Source organism: Conger conger, chromosome 17 (assembly GCF_963514075.1).
Source record: "Conger conger chromosome 17, fConCon1.1, whole genome shotgun sequence".
Taxonomy (NCBI): Eukaryota; Metazoa; Chordata; class Actinopteri; order Anguilliformes; family Congridae; genus Conger; species Conger conger.
This window is the reverse complement of record NC_083776.1, coordinates 19,218,133-19,245,871: the sequence shown is the minus strand read 5'-3', so window position 1 is coordinate 19,245,871 and position 27,739 is coordinate 19,218,133. Positions and strand designations below refer to the sequence as shown.

Genomic DNA, 27,739 nt, shown 5'->3' with positions numbered 1-27,739 from the left:
TTGTGCTTGGCACTTTTATTTACAGTTCTTTTTGTAGCAGGCCTTGTTTTTCATTGATATCCTTCTTTTTTAAGCTTCATTTTATTTTACATTCTAGACACACCTCACTGGCCCTTTGGTATCAATGTAATTGTAATATTGCTAGGCATATAAATACAGTTATCTACAACACACCAAAACATACTTAAAACTTTCCATTTTCTTATTTTGTATTTGCACTCAACAACTTCAAAGCTTATAATTTTGCTTGCACTCACCATCATGTATATTCCAAAAAGAAACAAAAAACATAATCTATATGATGAGGTCTGCCAGAATAGCAGGAGAAGGGACAGGAGACTGTCATGCTGTTAAATTGTATAGTGGTCTGAGAATGATTACCATTGTGTGCCCATATCAATGATTCAGAAACATTGTAGGCTCATCTTAGTATGATTTGGATCTCTGCGGGTTTGCTAGAAAAGATTCAGAATCATTCTGGATGCGACTCAAGGATTCAGATTCGCTGTCTGCCTCACTCAAGATTCAGAACCATTGTGGACCCTTCTCAGAATGATTCAGAACCACTTGCAGTCCTCTCAGACAGTTCCCACGGTTGTGGACACCTTTATCGTCCAACCTCCCCTCCTCCTTCCTCCATTTTGGTTTTAGAGTCCTTTGGCAAAGTCTGTCCAAGTGTTGCATTCGAGCACAATGACATACACTATTACTCACTCTTTCCATTGAAATGCCCCAGCCAATGGCTGTAAAAACTGTGCATCGGTCAAAACTCTCTTTCCTCCTTGGTTATGCAGTTTCTGTTCACCCCGTCCTTTCCTCATGGTGGTCAGGCCCGGGCTGGTGAAATGTTCAGCTTAGGCCTGAGAGCAGTACACGTCCTGTCAAACAGAGACTTTATTCTTTCCTCCCGGTATATTTGTGATCCATCGTAAAATAGACTCACAGTGTGGCCTTTCCGTCAGCTGTTCCAAGCAAGAGACCTGTGTGTGTGTGATGGTAAAAATCACTGTGAGTGGGTCCAAGACATACAGAGAGTAACATTTTCTAGAGGCAATTCCATAACAGCACATAAAATAGACTTGCTTCCAGCCAGTCAATTAAAACGTTAAAACATTGTGAGAAAAGTCCTTGTGAGAAATGTCTGCCGTTTTGTAGCTTAGCAGGCGGCACGTAAGTGTCACATCAGATAATGGTTCACAAATATTAATGACATGTATTTTCCCTTCGTTTGATTACAGACTTATTAACAAAACATGGAAACAGAGAAAGAAAGAAAAAAATCAAATCGTGAGACAAACAAAGAAAAAGACAAGCACGGGTCATCATCATCATCATCATCATCAGCATCATCAGCCAATGGCAGTGCTTCCAGTTTACACCATGTGCACGGACATCTGGGAGGAGGACCCGTACTGCCGGCCATCACAGGAGCTCGCCCCCTGCTGGCTGCCGGCGGGACTGCCGATCATGTGAACCCCGTCCATCCCGTTGGACAGGTACTGGCGCTCCGCGAAGGCCCCGCCCGCAGAGGGGGAGCAGAGCAGGCCGCTCTGGGCCGCTGTCAGCTTCTCGGGGCTGGTGGCCAGGCGGGGGGAGCCGGGGAAGTTGTATCCGTACAGGTTGTAGGGGTTGTGGAGGGAGAAGGCGTTGTAGGATCCCTGCTGCATGTGGTGGCCGCCGCCGAACATGTGCGCCGAGGAGGCGGAGGAGCCGGAGGAGGCTCCGGGGCCGGGGCCGGGGGCCGAGCCGCCGCCCGCCTGCATCACGTACTGAAGCTGCGAGCCGGGGAAGGACCCCAGCTGGCCGCCGTAGGCGTCCATCTTACCTCCGCCGCCGCTGCCGGGCAGCGAGACGTGCGCACCGGCCTGCATCCCCGCGGCGATCAGGGAGGAAGTCCTCTGGGGCAGGAAGGAGTCGGAGGGTTGGGTGGAGCCCACGGCGCCCCCTGCTGTCTGCAGCCGGCCGTACGAGCCATCAGCCAGCCCGCCATAGCCCTGCAGGGCCGCCATGTTGCTGCGGGCGCAGGCCGGGTATTCGGACAGGTTGAGGTTGCACAGCTGGCTCTCTCTGCAGCCCACGTTGAAGGTGTTGGGGGCCAGGTGAAAGGTGGGCGGGGAGCAGGAGGGGGACAGGAGGTGGGAGGGCCCGGACGGGGACGGGGTGCCCGTGCTGGAGGTGGTGGGGGAGGTGCCGGTGCTCCCGCCTGAAAAACACGGCCAGCAGATGGGGTCAGTGTACACTACAACGCCTGCAGAGGCCACTGGTTTCCTCGCACATTGAAAAACAGTGTCAGGTTAGGTGTGCTCCTGCCACTGCCCTTAGGCACTGGTTTCAGAACTGGAGTTGGTCGCTGGGAGCTGCACTGTGGCTGCCTACTGTAACTAGGATGGGTCAAATGCAGAGGACCAATTACCTCTCAGGGTTCAGTCATATCGTATCTTATCTTAGATACTCAGTAAAATGTCTTTGTGTACATTTTTGTCCTTCAATGTTCAAATTTCCCAAATGTACACTGAAAGTACAGCAATGTTCTCTTTGGGTACAAATAAGTACATTTTGAGAGACTGACCAGGTTCTGGACCTTCAATCCACATTACAGCTCATTACATGAAAAATAGTCACAGCACTCACAATGAGAAATGGTTATGTTTATAGAATACAATCTTACAGGTGGTTTTAATAAAAACTATTGAAAAGCAACTTAAAAGCAATCACATAACATAAAAGCACAACTGTTACAGTAAAATTTAAAGCAATAAACAAAGCAGTTTATTGTGAGTGCAATGCAAGCCTTTCAAAACCCTTTCCTATTATATTAATCAAAAGTATGTTCCTGGTTTCTTCCTTTTTTTTTAGTTGGACCCCATTGGAATGACGGAATAATAGACACGCAACATATTCCGTTCCTCATCCAAAGACATGTCATTCTACGGTTCACCATATACCTAATGGGACATGTCACTTTAAATCAAGCTGCTCTTGCCTCACCAAAAGGACAGATTGGGCAACGGTATTGGTCTCCTAAAGACAAATATATAGTCCTGCCCTCAACAAAATGTACTGTATATATAATTCTCACATATATGCATGTACAGAGGGGGGAAAACAGCCTCTGAGCAGACTCGCATTCGATATGTCAGGTTCTTGGAACAATAGGACAGCTATGGGAAATCAATCACATATTTTTTTATTAATAAGAATCTGGCCAGATTTCCTTTTAAAAAAAAAAGAGCTTAGTTCAAAACCCCGCATTGCTAAATAATTCAGGCCACTCTTGGCGAGGGCCTGACTTCGCACCATATGCCTTTGATAATAGCTCAGCGCTCCGCTCTCTTCTGCGCGGTACGAGAGCGGAGATCTCGGTGATGTCATGCTGGAAAATTGATGGTTCTCCTCGACTGTCATGCACGAGGGAAAACAGCCTCGACGACACAGAGGGGGATCTCTGATCGCTTCATCGGGCCCGTGTCTGATGTGGCCGAGGCCCTGAGTTCAGTCTCATTAAAACGGGGAGAGAGCTTGTCAGTGGGGCCTAATTAGCACATAACTGATTTGAATGAGCAGATTATAAACAGACGTAATCTATTAAAAAAAGACGATAATACAATGTTGTCACACGCATGAAAGAGCAAGAAAAAAAGCTTTCACGCCGTGAGAACTGTAAGAGCTGTGGCCGGATAGTTCATCTGAGGAGGGAGTGGGGTTTAGCACTAATTCCCCACAGCACCCATATTATTCGGCTAATTTCTTGGTTGGCTCGAATTATAGGATGGGTCCACAGATTCACTTCACCTCCAGACTGGTGAACACCTGGCGGCAGGTGCTTCTAGCCTGCAGTACCTCAGACGCGTTCTGCGAAGGCATGTTGGAGCAGCACGTACCCTGCTGTTTCTGCATGTTGGTGAAGTCTTCAAAGGTGAGAGTTCGCACTGGAGGCCTCCAGAAGGCATAGGTTTCCATAATCGCCTCCAGTCCAGTCCTGTGGTGTTTGTTTATGTGTGTGTGTGTGTGTGTGTGTGTGTGAGAATGAGAGAGAGAGAGAGAGAGAGAGAGAGAGAGAAGAGAGAGAGAGTGAGTGAGTGAGCGGCAAAGGAAACTCGGAGGGGAACCATTTTAAAAAGGACCAGGTTTTTATAGTGCACATAAATCTGAATGACATTTCATCCCAAATCTTGACACAGGTCTTTTTCCAGCATGATTTATTCTGCTCAGAACTGTTGGGCCTGTACCATGAAAAAGGCTCTTTCCTACTGATGTTATTTCAGGAGTTATAATCCTCCAGCCACTCTGGCACATTACAGGGACAAGCTAATCACCTGCAGAGACACTCCAGCATCATTCCTCTGCTCCGCTCGTTCATAATGATCAAGATTAAATGTACACTACCGGCATTATACTGTAAAGTTTACCCTTTGAGCCATGCATTTTCTTACCGTAGCATACCGTAAAGCATTAGGTTTAGCATTAAGTTAAGATACAATGAAAAAACAAACAACCAGTGATACAACAACTTAAATAAAATTTTAAAAAGTATGATGTGACGTATTAACATTAGTGTTCTTTATTATTATTTTTTACGTGCTTCATCTGTGAGCCGCACTCTTGTTTTTTTCAATCTTTAAAACCAACTGTTTATTTTCAGCCAGGGCAGCTCATTAAGGGACGCGTGAGAGTAGAAGAAGAAGAAGAAAATACAGTATAGCAGTGCCTCTCGTTCTGCATGTCTGGCACATGCTCAGCATTACACTACATCAATGCCACCGGCAAAGCTTTCTATGCTTTCAGGTAACTTTAAACAGAAGTGGAGAGCACTAAGTATGCACACTCATGGTAACTTTAAACAGAAGTGGAGAGCACTAAGTATGCACACTCATGGTAACTTTAAACAGAAGTGGAGAGCACTAAGTATGCACACTCATGGTAACTTTAAACAGAAGTGGAGAGCACTAAGTATGCACACTCATGGTAACTTTAAACAGAAGTGGAGAGCACTAAGTATGCACACTCATGGTAACTTTAAACAGAAGTGGAGAGCACTAAGTATGCACACTCATGGTAACTTTAAACAGAAGTGGAGAGCACTAAGTATGCACACTCATGGTAACTTTAAACAGAAGCGGGGAGCACTAAGTATGCACACTCATGGTAACTTTAAACAGAAGCAGAGAGCACTAAGTATGCACACTCATGGTAACTTTAAACAGAAGTGGAGAGCACTAAATATGCACACTCATGGTAACTTTAAACAGAAGTGGAGAGCACTAAGTATGCACACTCATGCTAACTTTAAACAGAAGCAGAGAGCACTAAGTATGCACACTCATGGTAAGTTTAAACAGAAGCAGTGAGCACTAAGTATGCACACTGACAGTAACTTTAAACAGAAGCAGAGAGCACTGAGTATGCACACTCAAGGTAACTTAAAACAGAAGCGGAGAGCACTAAGTATGCACACTCATGGTAGATTGTAGATTGTAGCTCTTTGTTTATTTTATGTTCTTTCTTTTATTTATTTATTTTTGGTTTGTTTATTTATGCTATTTTATTTTTATTACTAAAAACGTCAATGTAAGGCCTACACATTTCATATTATAATACTTTTTATGCAATTCCTAAAGGTAAGTAAATACATCAAATATGATAGCCTTTTCTCCTTTTTTGTTGTAAAACACTGAGCAATTGCACTGAATAATTAAGACCTGAATTGAATTAAAATGTGTTTTTACCTCTGACCTGAAAGTGTTTTCAAGTCAATATAGTGGCCGGGCATATCTGATATTCTGAATTGAGTATTTGAGACATTCAAGTAAAATAAAAAATGTTTCTAAATAAACAGGAAATCATATTATGCCATATCCGTGTGCAAATTATTACTCACAAATTAATATAAAGTACTTTTATAATTTATGCTTTTATATGCAAAGTTGGTCACCGCAATGCATGTGTGTGTATGTGTGTGTGTCTACGCATGTGTGTGTTTGTATACATATATATTTATATATGTAGATATAATCCTTTGATCTGTACTTTGTCTGCAATAAACCTTTAATGACAGTTGATAAATCAGGCACTCTATTGTTGGGAAAATGAAAAAAGATGTCTCAAATATCTGTGCTGATAATGAGGTCCAGATGAACACGCTTTCATGTGCTGTGGGTCTGCTGTGGCATTTCCCCCCGTTACATGATAATTCAGCTCCGTCAGCACAAAGCCCAGGCCACCACCACTCACTGTCACAGTGTGTGCCTCAAAAACAATCACATAGCACTTATTTCCCATCGCAAATGGCCCCGCAGTTTACTGGTTGAGTGGGGAAATAAATGATTTGAGAGGAAAAATCTACATCTCGGCATTATTTCACAATTAGGGATTCCATCTGTAGTAAAGGCTAAAGGAGTAAGACCGATTGTGTACCCAAAAGGCAGTGATTACGAGAACTCACCTGTTTCTACCAGAGTCCCGGAATCCTTTCGCGAATGGGTTCCGGTCAATCTTTAGTCTGGTGATCTGTAAAAACAAAATAGATTAAAAAAAAGACAAAAAATAAATGAAAAGGGCATACAATATGGTCATAAATGCATCTGATTAATTTACCTCAGTTGTTAAAAACTATCCTGTGGGTTTTGTCACAAATTGCTAAGCTTACAAGTTGCCATGTATTTCATTCAGATTTAAACCTTTTTAATACTTTTTCAACTTAGTGATAAATTAACCATACATCAATTTAAAATAAGTACAATTCATAAGCATTAACTACTATCCACAAGGCAGCCATAGTGGCTGAAAACACAAATGGTTGTTCTCACACAACAGTTTTTGGAGGGAAATAAACACCAAATAGCTCTTGAATTTCATTCATTTGGAGATCAGACTAAAATCACAGTAAGTCGGAGGATTGGGTTCCTGAACCATTTTAACTGGCTCCACCCATGATTCAGAACAGAATCCCCCTTCCAGAATCTCACCCCAAATCAGCTTATCCTATTCTTTTTCTGACAGATTTTTTACTACAATTTATCTAGTGATTTGAGAGATACTTTAATATCATTCTATAATACTGTACTAAACTTCTTGCATTATAAATTGTACATATTGTATAATAACATATAATGTGATTTCATAATTAATTAAGCATCAATGTTGATAAAAATAATTTTAATATTTTTTTTTGGACAGTGTTAAACACAATCATCTCAGGCCAAAATTAATTAATTTGTATTATTAACCCTGGATAATAGCTAATGTTGATAATTGGTGGGTGATTCCAAGTTAAATAGAGACATGCTTTTAGTTATAATCATATTTATCCTCACTACTAACTGATTTCACAACCTGTGTGGTCATCTCCAAATTCAAAAATTCCACAGCTGCAGAATTATACCATGGCTGGTGCACTTAGGCCTACTGTACGTACCTTTTTCAAAAAAATAAATGTATATTTTTATTTGTACAACATTACACGTTTTACACATTGCACACTAAACCTCCCATCCCCTGGACTCATAGTCAAACCAATCTCTCAGAGTCCCTGAATCCACCACTTCACACTGCTGTATTTATGTTTAATGCAGGTGGTGCGTGACCGGCACATGTTGTGATTCCCTGTCCTCCTGTGTCAATACAGGAAATGGGGGCTGATCAGTCATTCCTGGCCTTAAATCATGTCTAACAGAGCAGTACGATAGGACAGCCTCATCTCTGTCATCCATGTGGTGGAAAACCAGGGCCTGTTCCGTGCCTCAGAACGGAACACGGGAGGTGTGAGTGTTCCAATAAACTCACTGGGGCCATGGTGATTAAACTGCCTTTGTTTCATTGGTGGGATGTTTCTGCTTGCTCATTGCTGATTGGTGGGACTATTTTGTGGCAGCCAAAGAAAGAATATACAGAAGAATATGCCGAAGAGAATCTACACTACTAAAATGACAATGACTTTGGACTTCTTATCTTGATTAAAAATAAAGCACATATTATTAGGCAGAGGGATCGTGTGAATTCACATTCTGGGGGCGGTGTTATGCGCCTTAGTTTCTCCTTTGTTCAACTGTCAAATTCAAAAGGTAAATGTCAACAGTCTACCCTATTAACAGGAATGATCCCAGTGAAGATTTGTGTTGTGAAAGGTCAGTGAAAGACCATTTAGTCACATTTTGGTGAAATGTGAAAGTTTCCTTGCTGGCAAGGAGGTAGTCTGGCTATACTCGGGTAAAACCTGAGTTAAGTTGGGGTTAACATAGTCAGGTTATGTGAAAATGTCTCCACAAGCCTAGATTCTGGCTTTTGCTCACTGGGATCCTAAACAGACCATGCCCTCACCATTGTGTTTTTAGGAGAACATCTCCCGTTTTTACCATAAGGATAAAAATATGTATTTTTCTGCTGTATATGAGAGAAATGGTAAGGTGCGCTGACCTGCTGGTTCTGGTAGGCCGTGACGGTGGTGAAGACGGTCTCGGGGAAGCTGAAGGTACGGACCCCCTCTCCGCTGGGGACGGGCTTGGTGGGCGAGAGGTCGCTGCTGCAGTCCTTCCGGATGACATGAACCCGCGGCTGGTACTTATGCATGGAGTGCAGGATGACCTGGGGCCGGATCAAAAACCACAACTCCCATCAGCCAGTGTGTGCTTCTCCATACTTCAAAGGCTTGAACTACAATAGGCTTCAGAAGTCCTGTCGTCATTCCCTTCGGAAATATCAATGGATCGTTAGCATTTTCCGACTTCGGGATCAAAAAATCAGGCGGTCTATGGCAGAACTTAATATTTTTTCGAAATCCTTTCAAATAAATTATGACATTTGGATGTTTGTTTGTAAATGAAAAAAGAATGCTTTTCATAAAATTTTTATTGTCTAATAAAATGTGTGTCAAATCTGTGTAAATGTAAAAAGCAAATTGCTACGGCAAAGTGGTTAGCAACGCATTGCATAATAATAACATCACGCACAGGGCTTTATCTGGTTGCATTTTCAGTGACCATTCACGCACATTGCCGATAGCTATTACTCATTTGTGTAATAAATTAGAAATGTTTAATTTATTAGTAATATGAGTAACATCAGACTTCCGAGGCCTATGCACCAAGAATCTGTACAGTTTACATTTATGTTCAAACATAAGTACGACTGCTGTGGCCTTTTTAGAACCAAAGGGGTTTTAGTTATATTTGGGGTGGGAAATGGGGGTGGGGTGGTCATGGGGGGGGGGGGGGGGGCAAGGCCACCCCAAGAGTTTTAATGCCTTTTGGCTGTGTAACCAATGAGAACAGGTCAAGAGCAATGAACGTGAAGATTTCACACCAAAGGGAGGCCAACGTGCTGGCGTGGCGTATCTACCATCCCCTCCGGTCTTACGTGTGTTTCTAATTACACTCAAAGTGAGCCACGTCCCTTGATGCTACTAAAGGACTACAGGGTCAAACAAAAAAAGGGAACTTTGAAAGCAGCACAAAAACTGTGACAGTCAATTTAATTTTCTGCCCTAACCCCCCAGCCCACCCCCCACCCCTTCAATCGGCAGTCCTGTGAACACAGGCAGACGCTAAAGGCCATCTCAGCTGATGTGTGGTGAGCATTCTTACACAAAATGGCAGCCGTGCATCACCCAGGTGGGTGCTAAACATTGATGGTGGTTGAGGCGAGTTTCCCTTTCATCCCTGTAAAGCACTTTGAGTGTGAGAAAAGCGTTATATAAATGCAAGGAATTATTATTATTATTACTATTATTATTAATAAAATAAAATCACTATCTCTGCAGGATCTCACATAGGACATGTGATATTCTTCTGAAAGAAGCGTGATACACTCTAAGAAATAAAGTGACAGTGGAGGTACATTTTTGTTCTTCAAGGGTCAAATGTCCTAAATGTACAATGAAAGTACAGTAATATTCTCTTTTGGTACAAATGAGTACGTTTTCCAAGCAATACATTTACAAATTAATATACTGCTGTCTAGGGGAACAATCTTATGTACCCATATGGTACCGCCCCAGCGACAGGTATGTGTACTCTATCTCTGAGACTGTCAGGCACTTTTGTAGGGGTTAATGCTGCTGTGGATGCTGTGCCTCTGTTAAGTGTCAGATGTGGTAAACAGCTGAACTTGGCACCGTCCAGATGAGTCCGCTCAAGTGGGTCCTGAGGGGGGTAGGAGGTGTGGGGGGGGGAGGGGGGTACGGGCGAGAGAAGCCAAGCCTTTCCGCAGAGGATGCCACCCCCGCCCTTCCCCCTCCGAACCCCCTTCCCCCACCCGGCCGTCTTTCATTCTGCCTTCAGGACCCACCGGCCCGCCCCCAGAAACACGCTCCCCGCCCTAAAACTTAAACCCACACACTGCTGCATTCAGCCCCGCACCGCGATAACAGCGCAGATACTGCAGACAGCGAAACAGCAGTGCGCGTATGGCAGCCGTGGGGCAAACCCGCAGAGCAGCGAACCCCCAGGAAAACACCCACCAGCCCCTCTGCTCCCTGCCAGGTTTCACCCTCAATGCCGCTTCTCAGCTCGCCCAAAACACTACGCCCGGCGCTGAATGCCATCCCTTCTGCGAGGCCGTCCCAGGGGGGGAAAATCCCCAATCTGCGGCTGGAGGAGTGGGCCTGAGGACAGCCCGCGCACACAGTGACCTCTCTCCTGCCAAAGGCTCCCTCACCCTGATTTAAGGACTGAGCACCAACTGCCAAGAGTGAAGCAGGGCAGCACACAAAAACAATCCTGAAACTGGATATAAAACCATACAAACATAAAACCACGGAGCACTCATACTTCCCTGAGTAATGTTTGGAGCATCACTACACTTTTGTTTTGTTGTATAGATGTTCTAAAACAATACTGATGTCAACATTTTGTGAAGCTGTTTGTAAATGTTTTTTAACAGAAGTTATAATTAAGAATAATCTTCCGCTTGTGAAAAATACATGACACGTGAGATATACACTTGATGTTTTGATATACACTTCTGTAATTTTACAGAATTATTTCTTCTGAACATGAAAAATATTACAGAAATAAAATGTCTGTTTCTTTGAAATTGCAATATTTTCTTCTTACTTTAAAATACTTTATCGTTGTCATAATGCATTGACATTATGGTTTCCTGGTAGAAAAATTATGTTTGTGGTTTATAGACAGTGAACCAAAGACAATACCAGGAAGGAAAGAAAAGATAGAAATTTTAATTTCTGTTACAGCCAGATGGGCATGCAATTCAATACTAAAAATGTGTTATGGTATGAAAACCCACAACAACTCACGGGTGGTCAACCAATGAGAACAAAAATCCAGGCAACACAATACATTTTCTCAGTCATTCATACACCCTCAGAAAAAAAATGGTTATTTGGCTTGTCGCCACAAATGAACCCTTTTTAGTTCTTTATGGAACCCTCTACCATAGGTGGAGTGTAGGAAACAATGCTAACCAAATAAAAACCTTAACAAAACACAGTGAGAATGCTAAACGTTGAAAGGGAAATGGCGTTAAGCGTTTGAGCTACTATAACCCCCAAGCTGATGTCAGTCCATTATTCACTATCACTGTGACTCATGACAGTGGAGGATGACATCACACTGCGGGGACAGTGGGGTGTGGCCTACGGCGCTTAACGAAAACATCTCTGTCGCCACTCTCGATGAAGTGGCCGGGCATTAGATCATACAGACAAGGGGATCGCTGGAGATTTAGGTGGGATTTTCTGCATGTAGTAAACTCTTTAAAACTGGATTTTCAGCGGGCTGGTCGTCTCGGACGTTTAATGGGACAGACGTGCTCCACGTTCCTGGTCTTGTGTCAGTTAAAAACCATGGAGGGATACCGATAGGTGTAAAGTACTGCCTGGTTGTTTTATAGAGGTGTCAAGCAAGCAGTCAGAAAACTAAAGGCTAACAAAAACCTGTAACTACTGGCCTGTACCCCAGTTCAGCTTAAAGCGAAGCAATGTCCCAAGCACAGAGTGCTGCGACGCAGTGTGCATGTGTGTGTGCGGGTGCATGCGTGTGCGTGCATGCGTGTGTGTGCGTGTGTGTGTGCGTGTGTGTTTTTGTGATGTGATACGACGGTACTCACATGTCCCTGGTCGTCCAGCTCGTTGTTGGTGAGCTTCAGCTTGTCGAAGCTGACCACCTGCCTCATCCAGGTGTCCCCGGAGGCCAGGGAGTCAGGGTGGATGTAGACGCGCGGGGGGACGGGGGAGTCTGCGTTGCCTGCCACCATCCATTTGGAGCTGTGGTACACATATCTGAGGAAGGGAGACCACACAGCCATCAAGCACAGAACACAAAATGGAGGCGCCACACAGAACATAAAATGGAGGAGAAACACAGCGCATCAGACATAGGTTCCACCCCTCGCCCCTGCAACTGAGTTGACTCAAACCATCCGCACTCAGGAATTAAGAGACTAGGGGTACAACTTTATGCACTTTAGGCACTTTTCTACCTTTATTTCTGAGACATATCATGTTCCTATGTGTTTTATTACTCCAAATTTCATTTACAGCCGTGAAACTCAGATCACAGAAGGAAAAAGCACACAACAATTCAGATTTATTTGTATAGCCCTTTTTACAGAAGGCTGTCACAAAGATGCTTTACAGAGTAGTGGAAAGGCAAACACCACACCTGAACCCCCAAAATAGCAAGAGAGGTAAAAAATAACTCTAGTGTGGCGAAAAACCCTCAGACAGTGGTAGGAAAAAACTCCCCGATGGGAAGAAATCTCAGGAGGAACCTGGCTATAGACGGAGCAGCCCAACCTCCGCTGGCCGGCACGGCATAGTGGCAGATGGATATAACAGAAATGTGTTAAAAATTCCATTATAACAAATGGGTTTGACAACAGAGGGGAGGAGCATCAAACGCAGGCTCTGCCCCTCACCCAATCACAAATGATCAAATGTACCCTGAAAGTACAGTAAGGTTCTCTTTGGGTAAAACATTTTCCAAGCAAGAACAAATGAAATATATATTGCTGTACATATTTTATGTACCGACAGGGTACCTCCCCTTTTTAGGCACTTTGCCTATCTTTATTTCTGAGAGTGCACTTAGCAGTGCATGCCAACAATTTTCTGTGATTTCTGCAATATTTGCATTACAGTGTATAGAGCAACCCTGGTCCTGGAGAGCCGCAGGGTCTGCAGGTTTTTGTTGTTACTTGGTGCTTAAGTGATCAATTAAAGCAGTCGATTACACAGTTAACTCACCTCACCTGGCTTCTTGGGTCTAAAGTGGTTGTTGTATTAAAGGTGAAAACAAAAACCAGCACACCCTGCGGCTCTCCAGGACCAGGGTTGGCCACCCCTGCTCAAGAGCACGATGTTGTAGAAAATTTTAAGTTTGTATTTGTTTTATTTGTATTTCCACCTGCTCTATTTACTTGTGTCCTAGTTTTTCTAGTTTTCCTTGCGTGTTTACTTTAAAAAAAACCCGGAACTGTGACTTCTCCGGACCACAGCTCAGGAACTTTTTACTGGTGCTATCTGCTGCCCGTAAGCGCTGGAGGAGAATCAATAGCACATTTATTACATTGTAGGTGCATGACAGCATTGCTTCAGAGATGCAGAAACACTGTGGACTGTTGGACTGTGGTTTATCAACTTGGCATACATGCAGAGTTTGAAGCAGAGGGGAAAACAGAGCCCTTGGCAGCATCTGCACTGCTCGACGACAATGTCTTTTTTCTCTCGCTCATTTGCATACAAAATGCCTTCATTGCGAAAAAGGCACTGACATCATAGCATCGGTGTACTTACAACTCTTCTCATTTCGCATATCGTACCGTGATGTCTTCTTCTGACCCGACCGAAACAGAGCATTCTTTCTGCGGCCTGTAAGAGGCTAACGGCGCTACAAGCCTGAAACAGACAGCTGTTTGCCTTTAGTTCTGGCAGAGCTCGTCGTGGTAGAAAGCGCTCAGCGGAATCGCCTGGCCGAAGCCATCATTAAAGAGTATAACGTGGACCAAATTCTCATTTTCACCCCCACCCCCCCTTGTTATTGCTTACAAGTATTGAATGCACCTGCGACCCCCCTCTGAGAATGCAAGGCACTCCTGTAATTTCCTGTTTGAAGCGCTGTTTAGGGTTATGGTCTGCATAGCAGGGAAAGTGTTAAAGACGGGAGAAACCTTAGCCTGAAACAGAACTGAAATTTCATTAGTCCCTTTCATCTTTCTTAAATCTGCCATCTGGCACCAGCGGAATCAAAGATTGGACTATATATAACACCGCTTTGGACAAAGAGGGAAACCCCCCCCCCCCCTACACACACACTTATCAGTCTTATTCCTCATCGCTCAACACTCCACGCATGCACAGCTTAAACTGATTCTGCCTCCTCTCACAGTCCAAACACACACTCCAAAGAGGCCAGTCCAAATGGACTTCATGTGACAGTCATTTATACAGAAATCCCTCTCCACGCACACACATATGCATATGCATATGCATGCGTACATGTTCATAAACACACATGCACAACCAGATGCATGCACGCATGGACAGACACACACACTCATAGACATGCACACACACACACTCACAGACACACACACACAGGCAGTAGATTACATTTCCTGACTGACAGTATCACCATTACACTGCCCTCAAGGGCAGACAAGCGTGTGAAAACTAGAGAGTATGTGTGTGTGCGTCTGTGTGTGCGCAGATGTCTGTATGTATTTGTGTGTGTGTGGGCGTAAGTGTATTTGTGTGTGTGTGCCTGTGCATGTGTGTATAAGTGTGTGTATGCAAATGCATACATGCATACATATGTGCATGCTTGCTTGTGTGTGTGGTAGCACTGAACACAGTCCAGGATGTGAGCAGTGTGCGTGTGTGTGTGTGTGTGTGTGTGTGTGTGTGTGTCTGTGAGTGTGTGCGTGTCTGTGAGTGTGTGTGTGTGTGTGTGTGTACTTTAAAAGGTGAAAATGGTGAACATTTAGAACGACGAGGTGCAGCATCTGGACTGAATAATTTGTTCTCCTTTCGCCTTGTACTTCAGTATAAAGTTTCAATATCACTAAAAAGCAGCTTCAGCAGCTGGGATACAGAGCCAGAGAATAAGAGAAAATGTTTAAATAAGTCCGTAAAAGTGACTATTTCAGCCTTTATTTGAGTGTTTTCCGTTGTTTGAAATGCCACAAATAGAATGAATACGTTGCATTTCATCAGAAAAGCTTTATATTTCCAGAGCTACACAGCAGTTTGCAATGCCTTGTGGGAAATTCCACAGCCATGAAGAATTTTACAAGTTCCAATTTTACAAGCATGGCTTTGAAAATCTTCTGTGATTTTTGAAATTCTCTTCAATCCACTTCTATGTGTCTACTGGCCCAGTATGAAAACTTATTTTATGAAAAATATGAAAAAAGTTGTATTTTAATTATACAGTAGAGTACAATAAATTCAGAAACTGGACTGTTAATATGAGCAGCCTTACATTAAGTGTCTGATACTGACCAAACATGTCGTTTTTTGGGGGGTCTTTTTATTAAAAAGGAAGTTCCTCAGTAAATAAGCATCCACTCAATGCTATAATCAGTATGTCCAGACTATGTATTTTTGATATTCGTCTGCACGCTTTTGTTGGCGTGTGTGTGTGTGCAGGTACGTGTGTACGTGTGTATGTGAGTGTGTGTGTGTGTGTGTGTGGATGCACGCATGTATGTGAGTGTGCATGCGCGTGTGTGTGCATGTATGTGTGTATGTGAGTGTGCATGTGTGTGTGTGCGCATGCACGCATGTATGTGAGTGTGCATGTACGTGTGTGAGTGTGCGTGTGTGTGTGTGTAATAGTGTGGGTTACTCACCTGTATCTTTTGTTGTCTACTGGCACTATGTCCATGGCGATGTAGTACTGCTGGTGTGGATCAAGGCCTAATATCTTCACTCTCATGGCGGGGAACATCCTCCTGAGATGAGACAGAAAGAGACATTTAAAAACATCATGCCAGATATATCAGTTGCTGGACATGCTAAAAGTAAAGGTAAAAGTACAAAGATACCATGAAATTCCATGAAAAAAATTGACTGGACCTACAAATCGACCAACCCCTTTACTTTCATCATACTGATGAATAACAATGGGGAAAATGGCAAAAGCTGCATTTTAATGAATAACAATAATACACTTCAGTTATGATTTTAACCAAATTTAACTTTGTTTAAACAAAAGTGAAAGTAACACTAAATTAAATCATTATGTCAAAAGCAATTCGGCCTTGAATTTGTCACTGATGTAAAGAGACAGCTTCAGCTTTCCAGTGGAATCAATGCCATGGAGTTCTCGTCTTTAGTTTGGTCCCAGCTGTGTTAGGCAGGGCCAACAGGGGTCAGCTGTACACTGACACACGGAAAGATGGAAAGACAGAAAGACAGAAAGACAGACACTGCCCACTGAACTCAGAGACCCGGAGAGACAGACAAAGAGAAAGACAGAGACAGAATATCTTGCCAACAGTAAAAAGAGCTTTCCTTTTTGACGAAACTACCGGTATCAAAATCCTTCTTGTGAGAAGTCGACTGAAACCCACATTTTATTTACCATCATTGGTAAAGGTAGGAGAGAGTGCGAGATTCTTTCATCGGACTTCTACTTCTCCCTTTCATGAAATAAAAAAAATATTTAAAAGTAAAATCTGGATATCAGAGCAGTGCAAACTCACCACACTGTGGTACTAAAATGAGTGGAGAAAAAAATAACATAAAAATGTAAATACTGTAAGTCGCCTGATTATTTTTCTCTTATACACATTTATTCACAGGCCTCTCACACTGTAGTAGTTTGTATTACTGAGGTTAAGGAATGGAGTGTGTTCTGTGAGGTGAGGACGTAGCTTAGTTAACGGGATACGATGAGCCTTTCCCCCCGCAATCTGGATGCAGCACTTCTCACAAACTCCTCACAAACTACAGCCATCTACTGAAAGTTATTAAAATAATTAACGTTCTTAACAAGGCAGCCATTTAAACAGCACGAACAAGCCATTTTAAGTTAACTCTCCATTTTAAATTTCAAAAAGCTGTATTTTCATTTTGCGTCATAAATCTTTGCTCTTATAATGAGAGGGCCATTTTCCCTTCCTCTCCCTTTGAAAAGTACAGGGTCATTATTCGGGGAGGTATAAAAAAAAAACAGCGTATTCACAGAGGCCCTGTGTTACTAAAGCAGAACCACTTAAATTAATAAATATAACTAATTTAATTTTAAACCACTTTGGAAAGAAATTCCATATTTATGGCATCGCTGTTGCTCGGGGTTGAAGGCATATATCGCATAGTTCCTGATACAACAAATGAGCTAATTCGCTGAAATTACTCGTTCCAAACTTCCAGAACATATACGTAGCATTAAATAGGTACTTTCCTTTACCTCTCGTTCCACTTCATGAACAGCAGAAAAAAAACATTCAGACTGCTAACATGTCCTCTGTGGTGTATAATTACATTTAGTCAATCTAAAATGTCTATGTATTCTGCTCTCAGTCGTTCGCACGTCGTCTAAAATTCCCCTTACAAGACTGTGACTGTGCCACTGTATTAAAGTTGAATTTGTATTAACCGCACATTCTTAACAAGAGATAACACACAATTTGTATTACTGTAATAATAATAACAATAATAATAATAATAATAATAATAATAATAATAATAATAATAATAAGAAGAAGAAGAAGAAGAAGAAGAAGAAGAAGAAGAAGAATTTACTTTTTAAATTGATGAGTCTTTAAAAGTAGCCTACTGCATTGCAATGGAACAATTCATGGTTCAGACAAAATGTACACCATTTATGAGATTTTATAGATTTAATAAGATTTAATTTATTGTTTGAGGTCAAAGGTTATAACAAATATACAATTAGGCTATGCATTTACAATTGTGTATTACTCATTTACTTATTTATTTTCAATTAAAGATTCAACTCTACAATGTGCATCTGTGTGCTTATTATTATCGATTATACTTTCAAACTGTACTACCTGTATATTTATATATATATATATATATATATATATATATATATATATATATATATATATATATATGTGTGTGTGTGTGTGTGTGTGTGTGTAGGCCTATGTCATATTCTTCTTCTTCTTCTTCTTCTTCTTCTTCTTCTTCTAATAATTGCTATTAGTATTATAGGAGTAGTAGTAGTAGTAGTAGTAGTAGTAGTAGTAGTAGTAGTATCAACATCAGTAGTAGTGGTATGTAAATTGTGCAATTATTAATATTAATACTAAAATCTGAATATTTCAGGAAATATGTTATATTCACTGTTCGACCGATTCGATTATCCGTTTCTTGTTTTTTCGTAGACTCCTAATCTCCACATACATTTAATCTAGGCCTATCAAAGGAAAATTAACGACACTAAAGTTTCAACTATTCATTCTGCAATGGGAAATCCACCTAAACCTACAGTACAGATAAAGTATAAATAAAGAGCAGAATTAAACCGCTAGTGTCTATCGATTGTTTTTTTTAATGGAAATGGAAAGAAAACACTGGTTCGGAAATTGCGGGTACAGCAAAAGGCCATATCTGATGTCGTTACTGCAGCCTAGGCGAATATAATATCCACAAAGTGTGCTTCGTTCAGAACTCAGGCTAGTGTTGCCTTATAAGCAAAAAATAAAAGGATGGTAATTTCCTCTTCCTGTGCTCTGTGGTGGCATTCAAGTTCAGTTTTTATCTGGATTGGCACAACCTCGTCGGGTTCACTGCAATTTTAAAAAACAGCGACCATTGTATGCATATTTCGAAAATGCAGCGGGCGTCTAATTAAAAAGTCCTTGGCTATTCCACAAATTCCATTTCAATATTGAGTTTATCGTAAAATTATACATGCAAGAGGAAATACCACGCGACCCGAGAGAAAGAATGAGAGTGGGAAGGTTTTCCCCGGCCACTGTGTAAATTATACTCTCCGTTTGTCAAATAGCCTAATTGCTGCCCAAAGGAGCAAGAAAATCATAAACATATTTAAAATTAATTAGAAACAGTACCCATTTGGCGCTGGTTCTCCATTGTCGGTAATCGCAGGAACGGCCCTCTGCCTGCGTCAAGCAGACCTATGGCTCGTCATTACAGAGCAGCGCTCGTGCGTCCAGAGCCCTTTTGCCCCCATATGAAACACATTAGCACCCCCAAAACATAGTGTGCTTGAGTTAGCCTATTCCCTCTACGCAACGGCTTTTCTGCGTAAAAACAATTGCGTGGACTTGTCGCCGGCCGCATCCTTTTCCACTTAGCGTGGTCGTGCAGGATGCTTTTAACAACAGAAATCCGATGCAAGATATAGTCTATGCATAAATAAGTAGCTAAACATTTATTCACATTACGCTAAATCGCATTCGCTTGCGAGGGCGTTAGAGGCTTGGACAACAATCAGTATATCTTCCCTCGCGCGTTGATGTGATTAAACATTTGGCATTTCTAACTTTTATATACATTCTATCAACATTTTACGCGTCGCTGCCGGGTAGTTTGAAAGTCCTTTGCGCTGGGACTGGGCCTATGTCTAGCAGTGTGCTGGGTTTGGGAGGTAAATTACCTGCCGGCTTTCGTGATGATCATCTCCGTGCCTATGTCGTGGAACCGCTTCCAGAGGTCAGCGCACTGCAGCTCCACCTGGATCTCCTCCATGGAGGAGGAGGATGGTGAGGGGTCGCAGGGGGTGGGCGTCAGGTCCGAGGGGGAGCCGAACGAACAAGACGTCCTCTCGGCCAAGCCCTCACTGTCTGAGCCGGGGCTGGCCTCCGAATCTGCGCGAGAATATATATATATATTTTAAAAGGTAGAAGGGATAAGTGTCGCCAGTGACAGAAGCTCACCATAGAGCCTGGTTCGAATAAGCAGGTCCTCTTTTTTACCGTTAAAATAATATCGTTCAGTAAGAACAAACATAGAACGGCACTACTGGGATCAACTGCCATAGTTGAGACAACGCGTAAATTCCTCAGATCTTAGACATTTTTTGTTTTTAATGTGTAGGCTATGGTCTAGAATATCATATATATATATATATATATATATATATATATATATATATATATATATATCCATATTTATGTAATATAATATTACCTCAAAGTCTATATAACTTTTAGTTATAGTAAATTAAAAAAGCACAAATAATTAAGTGACAGACTTAAATATATAAGTAGGCCTACTTCATGACAGAAATCTTGATTTTCTAAAACGTTGTAGATGGTACCTGGTCCTGAATTTTACCTTGTTACTCTATACTGTTTCCTTTTAGCAAACAAAGCCCTGTTTTTCCATGGCAGTCATGCACTGCTATTTGAACAATAGTATTTTATTTTGAGCAGATATGAGCATTTGAGGGACGTTCACAGCAGTCTTTTTTTTTTTTTTTTTTTTTTTTTAGAACAGAATACTGTATTTCCAGAAGGACCACAGATGAGACAGATTGTAGCTGACCACCGAAGACAGGCCTCCATCAACAGGAAATAATGGGTTTTAAATATGAGATGTCATTGTCCAGTTTGATTGGCTGTGTCATTTTGAACCACTTAATTTCACTTGTCTGCACTATATAAATATTTTAGCCACAAAGCCTGCTTCACAGATACTAGATTTCTTTATACAGTCCGTGCAGTGGGTTTAATTAATCCTCAGTAAAACGCGAAATGTGCTTGAATTACTAACCGAGGCATAACATTGTGAAGACGCTCTTGTGCTAATTGCCTTGGATTTACTAATGCGTTTGCAAACGTTCAACATTCAGTAGTTTAATTTCACAAATGTGTTTTTACAGTTCAACCCCCTATACTTATTTTAAGCAAATCACATTTCACAGTGTTAAAAGATTATTGCTTATTATAGCTGATAATAATAAAACGTTAGAAATCGGTTGCAATTATATTCTTTTTCATGAAGAATATTCAACTCAGCAATATAGCTAATTTGATGGTTATATTTTAGGCAGTATAATTGGTTTTGAACGAGAGATTTTGTTGTCTTGGCCTGAAAGATAAGGTTAAGGGGACATGGTAGATGCAGATTCGCCCTGCTATATTTCATGGCATGTCGTAAACATACGCTGACCTTGACGTGCCATTGCTAGGTTTATGGAACATGAAGGGCGTCCTGGAATATCTTGCCAAGTTAACAACCTTCGTTATTAATGTCTTCAAATAAATCTATCCTGAAGGTGCTGGCAGTGCCCAGGATTAATTTAAATCAGACTGGTACTGGAGCTTCCTTTGTGTTATGGTCTTGAAAGGTTTGACTGCAAAGGTTGGGCAGGGCAAGTTGAGCCTTTAGAATTATGCATCTGATGCTGTGTATTTAATCTTCATACTACTTAAAGAGTATTGTTAATCTATTGATCAATCTTAAGCAAAGAGTGGTCAATCAGGCAGTGAAGAATGAAAGTAGTCAAAATATAGCTTTGTCGCAGACACTGGAGGCTGACTTTCCTTCTAATAAAATTAAAAAGGAGATAAATTTCAATATTTTACAGATCAATAAGTCACCTAACAAGCATTTCTGAATAATTTCAGTCGTGGGGGTTAAGACACAGAAGTGTGTGCAGGGCCACTAAAATATTAATGGAGGAACACAGACCAAAGAGATGGGATGGAATGGGTAATTTATTTGATCATTCGCTATGGCAAATTTACCAAATTATTATTAACAACGTGTAAGTGTTGCTTCGTCATGCCTCATAAAACATCTGGCTTGTTTTTCGAAGCCCAGATGATAGAACATCCTCGCTGAGGAGCAGCAAGAACGCAAGAGCTTTCCGAGGGCCGCGTGAAGATACCCCGTGTGAAGAGTAGACCGACCACAGAGAGAGAGAGAAAAAGAACGACCTTTCAACGTCTCTCCGAGAAAGCGCTTTCAGTGTAATTGGAATGACATGTCTCTCTCCCCACCCCCCTTTCTGGAGAGCGCAGGAACACGGAACTGAGCCGGGACCTCGGCTGCCCTCGCCCGCAGAGTTTTCTGTGCGGTGTCGATTCACTGCCGCTGTCATCGGCCCCAGCTCCCTATGCCCCGCCGAGTCAGAGTTGAGCCTTCAACATTTCACTGCTCCCAGTCAGACCCTGTGCATGCTTGGGCCTGCCGTGGACTGCTGAAGAGGTGATGTGTTGTTTTTCTCTGATCAGCGCTGCATCCCCACTGCTGCAGTACCACAAGCCAATGATGATTCATGTGCTGATTGGTCGTTTAGGTGGACCCTGTGGTGAACCCAGTACTGATTCAGGGGCATACGCTACACAAATAGTCCCAAAAGGAACCCGGTGATTCCATAGAAGAACTCTATCCAGTTAAAAGGTGCTTTTGTCTGGGAGCTTTCACACTTCACATCGACGATAAAGGGTTTCTCAAAGAACTAGAAAATGGTTCTATGGAGACATGCCAAAACTTCAGCTTTTTTCCTGAGAGTGTAGAAAGAAATAGCTGCTACAGTGTCAGGGAGGACCGCACAGGAGCTCAGCAGGCGCAAGACGTAAACTGCTCATTTTAGCGGAGTTAATCCGTTGATTACCGTAACTGCGTGACTAATTATGACTAAGCACCGTGGGCCCCGGTCCTCACAGAGCGACTGCACGTTCAGTGCTTCCGCGCAAGAGAAGCGGACCTTGTTCGGTCTAAGCGGTCGTGTGGGTTGAAAACGCACTAATTCCGTTTCTCTGAGCCCTGAGCTGAATTCACTAAAACAATGAGGTGGAACACAGACGGCCTGGATCAGGTTTCTACTCCAAACAGGTGAGAAACTATGAATGTATAGAACGAATATGCTGTCAGAACCCCACAAATAAAAGGAAATCCAATTAGTTGGGCACAATATTTCAACACAATTTAGGCCTATTGTTATGGAAATCCCATTCTATGCTGACCGTCAACGCATGTCATACTTCAGTGTATCAATGTATTAACAGTGCCACATATCCGAGTGGGCAACAGTTGCGCCTGTTTCTGTTGTGATAAATATGAAAGGACCCTGGAGCAACGAAAATAATGCCAGGGCGCTTTTTCATCCATTTAAAACACTCTGTAAACAAAATGTTATTTGTGTCAGTTTAATTTCATTTGAATTACTCGCCAATTGCATACTAATTGAGTCTACTGTCTAATCTTTTCAACCCTTGAATGAATGGCATACAAGGTACCCTGAAATAAATAAAAAAAATCAAATAATCTATTTAATATTTATCAGATTAATGAGTTTTCTATTCGTTTAAATATCAGTGCAAATATTGTTCGACAATTATTTATTTATTTATTTATTTATTTTTAAATCTACTATATTGAACCGATAAGTATTCACAGAATTATGGTTTTCAATTAAACCTGTACAGAAATGTTTTGCCATCATAATGCATAATTATTTGTCAGAAAATAAACATTTGAAAAATTGTAAAATTGTGGGAGCAAAACAAGTTGCATTTAACCTCCCTTGTGTGCGCGCGAGCGTGAGAGAGGGAGGGAGGGAGACTTCTGTTAAAACTGTGGAGACTTGCTCTCCATGAACACTTGCGCTAACCTAAAACATACACATTTATAATTTAATTATAAGGCATTTCTTTCGAAATTACAGGACTTTCCAGCAACCCATCAATCAAAAGCGATGCTTTATTTGTTGCTTTTATATTTCTTCCACAAATTTCTTTGTGACAAATATAATTACATTAAAATACAGCTTGTGTAACATGCTTCAAAAGGCTTAGACCACAGAAACGAGCTGTAATTGGTGCAGACCGGAGTGGACACAAGCTTCCAAGGGGACATCAACCTTCCAAAGACTGCACTGACAAAAAGGCTTCCCTTCACGGCCCAAGTTTCACGGCATTTTCAATCAACTCGACACTCAGGAACAGCCACTATCCCATCGAAATAAACAGTTGTTGATTGAAATTATGTCCCACAGCAGACCGCAGTGGCTAAAAGTTATCATCATGTTCATCGCACCTTTGTTCCCTCTTCTTCAAGTCGTTGTGCTTGTCATATGAAAATGTTATTCACTTCGTTATCTCTGGACACTATATTTGTGATAATCCCATGTCATTTTTACTTTGCGACACGCAGTGTTGAAGCTCTTAAGGACATCTGGCGATTTACTTCTGCAGTTTCAAAATCATAATAGTGCGCTATTTAGGCTCAAACCCCAAATGGTTATCACTTCATACAAGGAAATTAATTTGAATGTTAGTTTGAATGATGACAGGGCTGCGCAATTGCCTCTGTGAAATCTTATATCTTATGTTATATCTCAAAAGCTTAAAATTCTCGCACACATTTGATGAAATTATGCATTTTTGCATGGTGTGCAAAACGTCTCACCCACTTGTTGAGACTTCCAGAGGCTACTATATGAATGTGCATCACTGCGTTTGACCAATCATTGTTTTCTGTAACATTTTGTGGATATGGTTTTGGTTTTCTTGATTACGCAAAGTTTAGGCTTAGTTTATATCATGAAGTATTGTCGATAGTTGAGTAGTTGTACCTTTATATCTTTACAGAGTGATGAGCGATAGAAAAGATGGAGAGAGACAGTTTGACAGATTGAGTGTGTGAAAGAGACAGTGTCTGTTCGAGACACCGATCCTCGTTGTTAATCCATGAATCATCAATTAATTATGGTTGTTAATCAATCATATATCTGGATAAATGCCTCAAATATAACATGAAAATGTAAATAACATCAAATAAATCAGACGAGAGTAACCTGATTCGATTACAGCTAACACCCCTTATCTACAATTAATTGTTTCACAACCGATCATGCACAACGATAACGGCCTTGCACTGAAAAATAATAATTTCATGACAGTCAAAAGGTGAATTCTCAAGGTTTTTCTTAACCAGATAAGTGATGAGCGTTTAATTTAAATTCAGTGGGATAACTAACCTGAAATAACGTAGGCCTATACCAATGATACATTTAAGTGAATCCATTCAAGTTCACAACTATTTTTAAACTCAAATCATACGTTTCTCAAGTGTTAATTTAAATTCAATATTTCTTACAAATGTTGGACCAGCTGACATGAACTTGACACACATAAATGTGCAATATTTGTGAAGGCGCCCTGTAAAAAAGTGAAACGATCCTGTCTTATGTCATTTAAGCCTTTCCGTGTACACATTTTATACATAACCTTTAAGGCAGCTTCAACCCGCATACCTTTTATTTAATCATAGCCTCCATCCAATCAAACTATTTGAATGCGCGGCATGTAGTAGACCACACGCTGACTTCCTGTAGCAAGGGTCTCGAGCGGTGTCGCTTAAATGAGTGATACGTTTGATGCCGGGCTTTGATGTGATTTGTTGGCAAACTATAGGCTACGTTCAGGTGTACTTTATTTAATATATAGGTTCATCTCTGTATATAAGAGCGTACCAAATTGGGATAATTATTAAAATATCTTCGATTCTTCGGTCGACTGGTGTTTCCCATGCTCGCACGTGAAACACAAATCATAAAGTGATTTTGTCTAGAGAAAAATTGCATACTGGCTAAATGAATATATATCTTTTGCGCTTTAAAATATGCGATTGCCTGCTGATACGTGAGAAGTAGAATAGGCTGTATAACAGTTTGATGTGCTCAGGTTTGAGCTTGTAGATGGCGCACCGCTGTAGCGCAAGAAGACGTTCCACAATTGCAAGAATTTAAGCCATTTTGTCGGCGAGTATGTTTTTTTCAGTACAATAATGTCGCATTCTTTAAAATTGATGCAGGCTGCATTTTTATTTTATGAGCGCCTGCATACGTTTTCTATAAACATTAAAAAAAAAAAAATTCATCATGAGAAAATATGGCCTGAAATTACGCGATTTCTTACACATACAAGCATGAGTAAACCTAAACAAGTTTGATTTCATATGGTCTTCACTTTTCAAAGAATTTGAAGGAATTTTTACGTAATGATTTGACATATATGCGTAGCCTATTTGTAAATAAAAGAGAAGCTACTTTAAATCCAATATACACGTTTATTAAATAAAGGGAATTATTGTGAAGAACAGCAACAGATATAAAGTCAAATAATTCGGCCTTCGTGAGCTATCATAAATAAAGATGTTTAATCTCAATTACCCATGGTCGTGATTTTAATAATCTTAATTACGGATTATCATTATCATTATTAGTACTGATGCTGTTGTTGTTGTTTTTGTAATTGTAAACAGAGGTCATAAAGTGTCCTTCACAAAGGCCTTCTTGAAATGGTTTAAGAAAGTACAAACATTATTTCGTGGATTAAAATTTTTGTCAAAGAACATTTCACATCAAGAAATCTGTCATTGCTTAAATTGTACCATAGCCACGTAACAACTGTTGAATATCAAAACAAAACCCGATCTCCGAAAAATCTCCCACAGAAAGGGACCTGGGGAATACTTTTGCGAGAATGGTATGCCTCGGCCCTCACTCGGGTATATTGAGTCTTGAATCGATTATTTATTTCAGCGGAGAACTTCTCACATTGTGTCAGCCCTGAAGATTTATGGGTGCTAAAATATTGTAGCCTATGTTGTGCTGCCATTTTAGTAAATGCAAACCTTACATCCACATATGATAGGCTACCCCATCTCATGAAGATATTCTTAACATGGATGGCTGTTGTATCATCTCGTGGGAACCTACATTTTATAGGCCAAGCGTTGATTGTCTCTTATAAATGCATTACTAATAAAGAATAGCATTTACGCGTTATACGAAAACAATGCTAGTGTGTGTTTTTTTCACATGGGCAAACATATATAGCCTACGCGTGCAACAACACAATGTTTTGTGTGAAGAGTTAGGAAACATAAAAAAGACCTAGAACGATTGCGCTTAAATTGCCACTATACACTAACCCGGGTCAATATCCAGACAATGCGCAGGGTCCTCGCCGTCTCCTAACGGTCCGTTGGTATCGAGGCTTTCCATGGACAATTCCAATTCCTTTTCCTCCCAGCCTCTGAGTTTCCTCTTCTTGTTCGTCCCGATAAGAGCTTCCACCGAAAAGGCGTGCGCCCTCGAACTCAGCGCGGCGGCAGATCGCCTCCTGTCAGTCATCTCTTACACGGAAAATCCCACAGAGAACAAAAATCCTCCTTCCAGAGCCGAGTAAAGGAAACAAAATATATACAGACTGTTGAAAAGCGAAAGCACTCTCCAAAGATAAAAAAAAAGTAATCCAGATACTAGGACTAATAAAAGTTGGCTAGAGAAAGCGTTTCGAGCGGGGAGGTGCCATTTCCTTCTGGGGCTCTGTTTGTTCGAACCCCCGCCAGAAAAAAGGTTGTTTGTCCGGTAATTCTACTTACTAGGTCCCCTTTCTGCCTTCACCCCTCCTTATTGCCTTTGCAATAGTCTATATCGCTATCACGTTCACGTACACTCTCTCCTTGTCCCCCTCTCCCTCTCTCTGATTGATAAACACTTCTGGAGAACTTTTTCCGAAGCGGTTGGGGCAACCCACTCAACTCCTGTCAAATCCTATGCGTCCAATGGGAAGCGTGGAAAGAGAAAGAGCCAAAATATGTTGTCCAATGAAAGGCGAGAAAAACTTACCCTGATGCCGGGACCTTAAACTGGAACATCTAGACATTGTGCTTGCTCTAAATTATTCCCGTCAAGTCTCAATGTAAATCAGTAAAATCAAATGCACCTATGTAGTGTGCGAAAAAATACAAATAAGCTCAGCAATTCAATAGAGATGGTATGTCATGAAATACAAATAACGTACGCTCTTAGAGGCAGTTAAG

At 41.4% G+C, this 27,739-nt stretch overlaps 1 protein-coding gene across 1 annotated transcript; it reads right to left on the bottom strand.

Annotated features, from left to right (window-relative positions):
• Positions 1 to 27,376, bottom strand: tbx15 (T-box transcription factor 15). Its single transcript, XM_061226458.1, has 8 exons — positions 26,846 to 27,376; positions 19,554 to 19,764; positions 15,808 to 15,909; positions 12,064 to 12,235; positions 8,413 to 8,580; positions 6,443 to 6,507; positions 3,882 to 3,979; positions 1 to 2,203 (listed from the first exon to the last, which is right to left on the bottom strand). The coding sequence occupies exons 1-8, from the start codon at positions 27,045 to 27,047 to the stop codon at positions 1,374 to 1,376; spliced, it is 1,848 nt and encodes a 615-aa protein (XP_061082442.1). The 5' UTR covers positions 27,048 to 27,376; the 3' UTR covers positions 1 to 1,373.
• Positions 27,377 to 27,739: the final 363 nt, after the last annotated feature.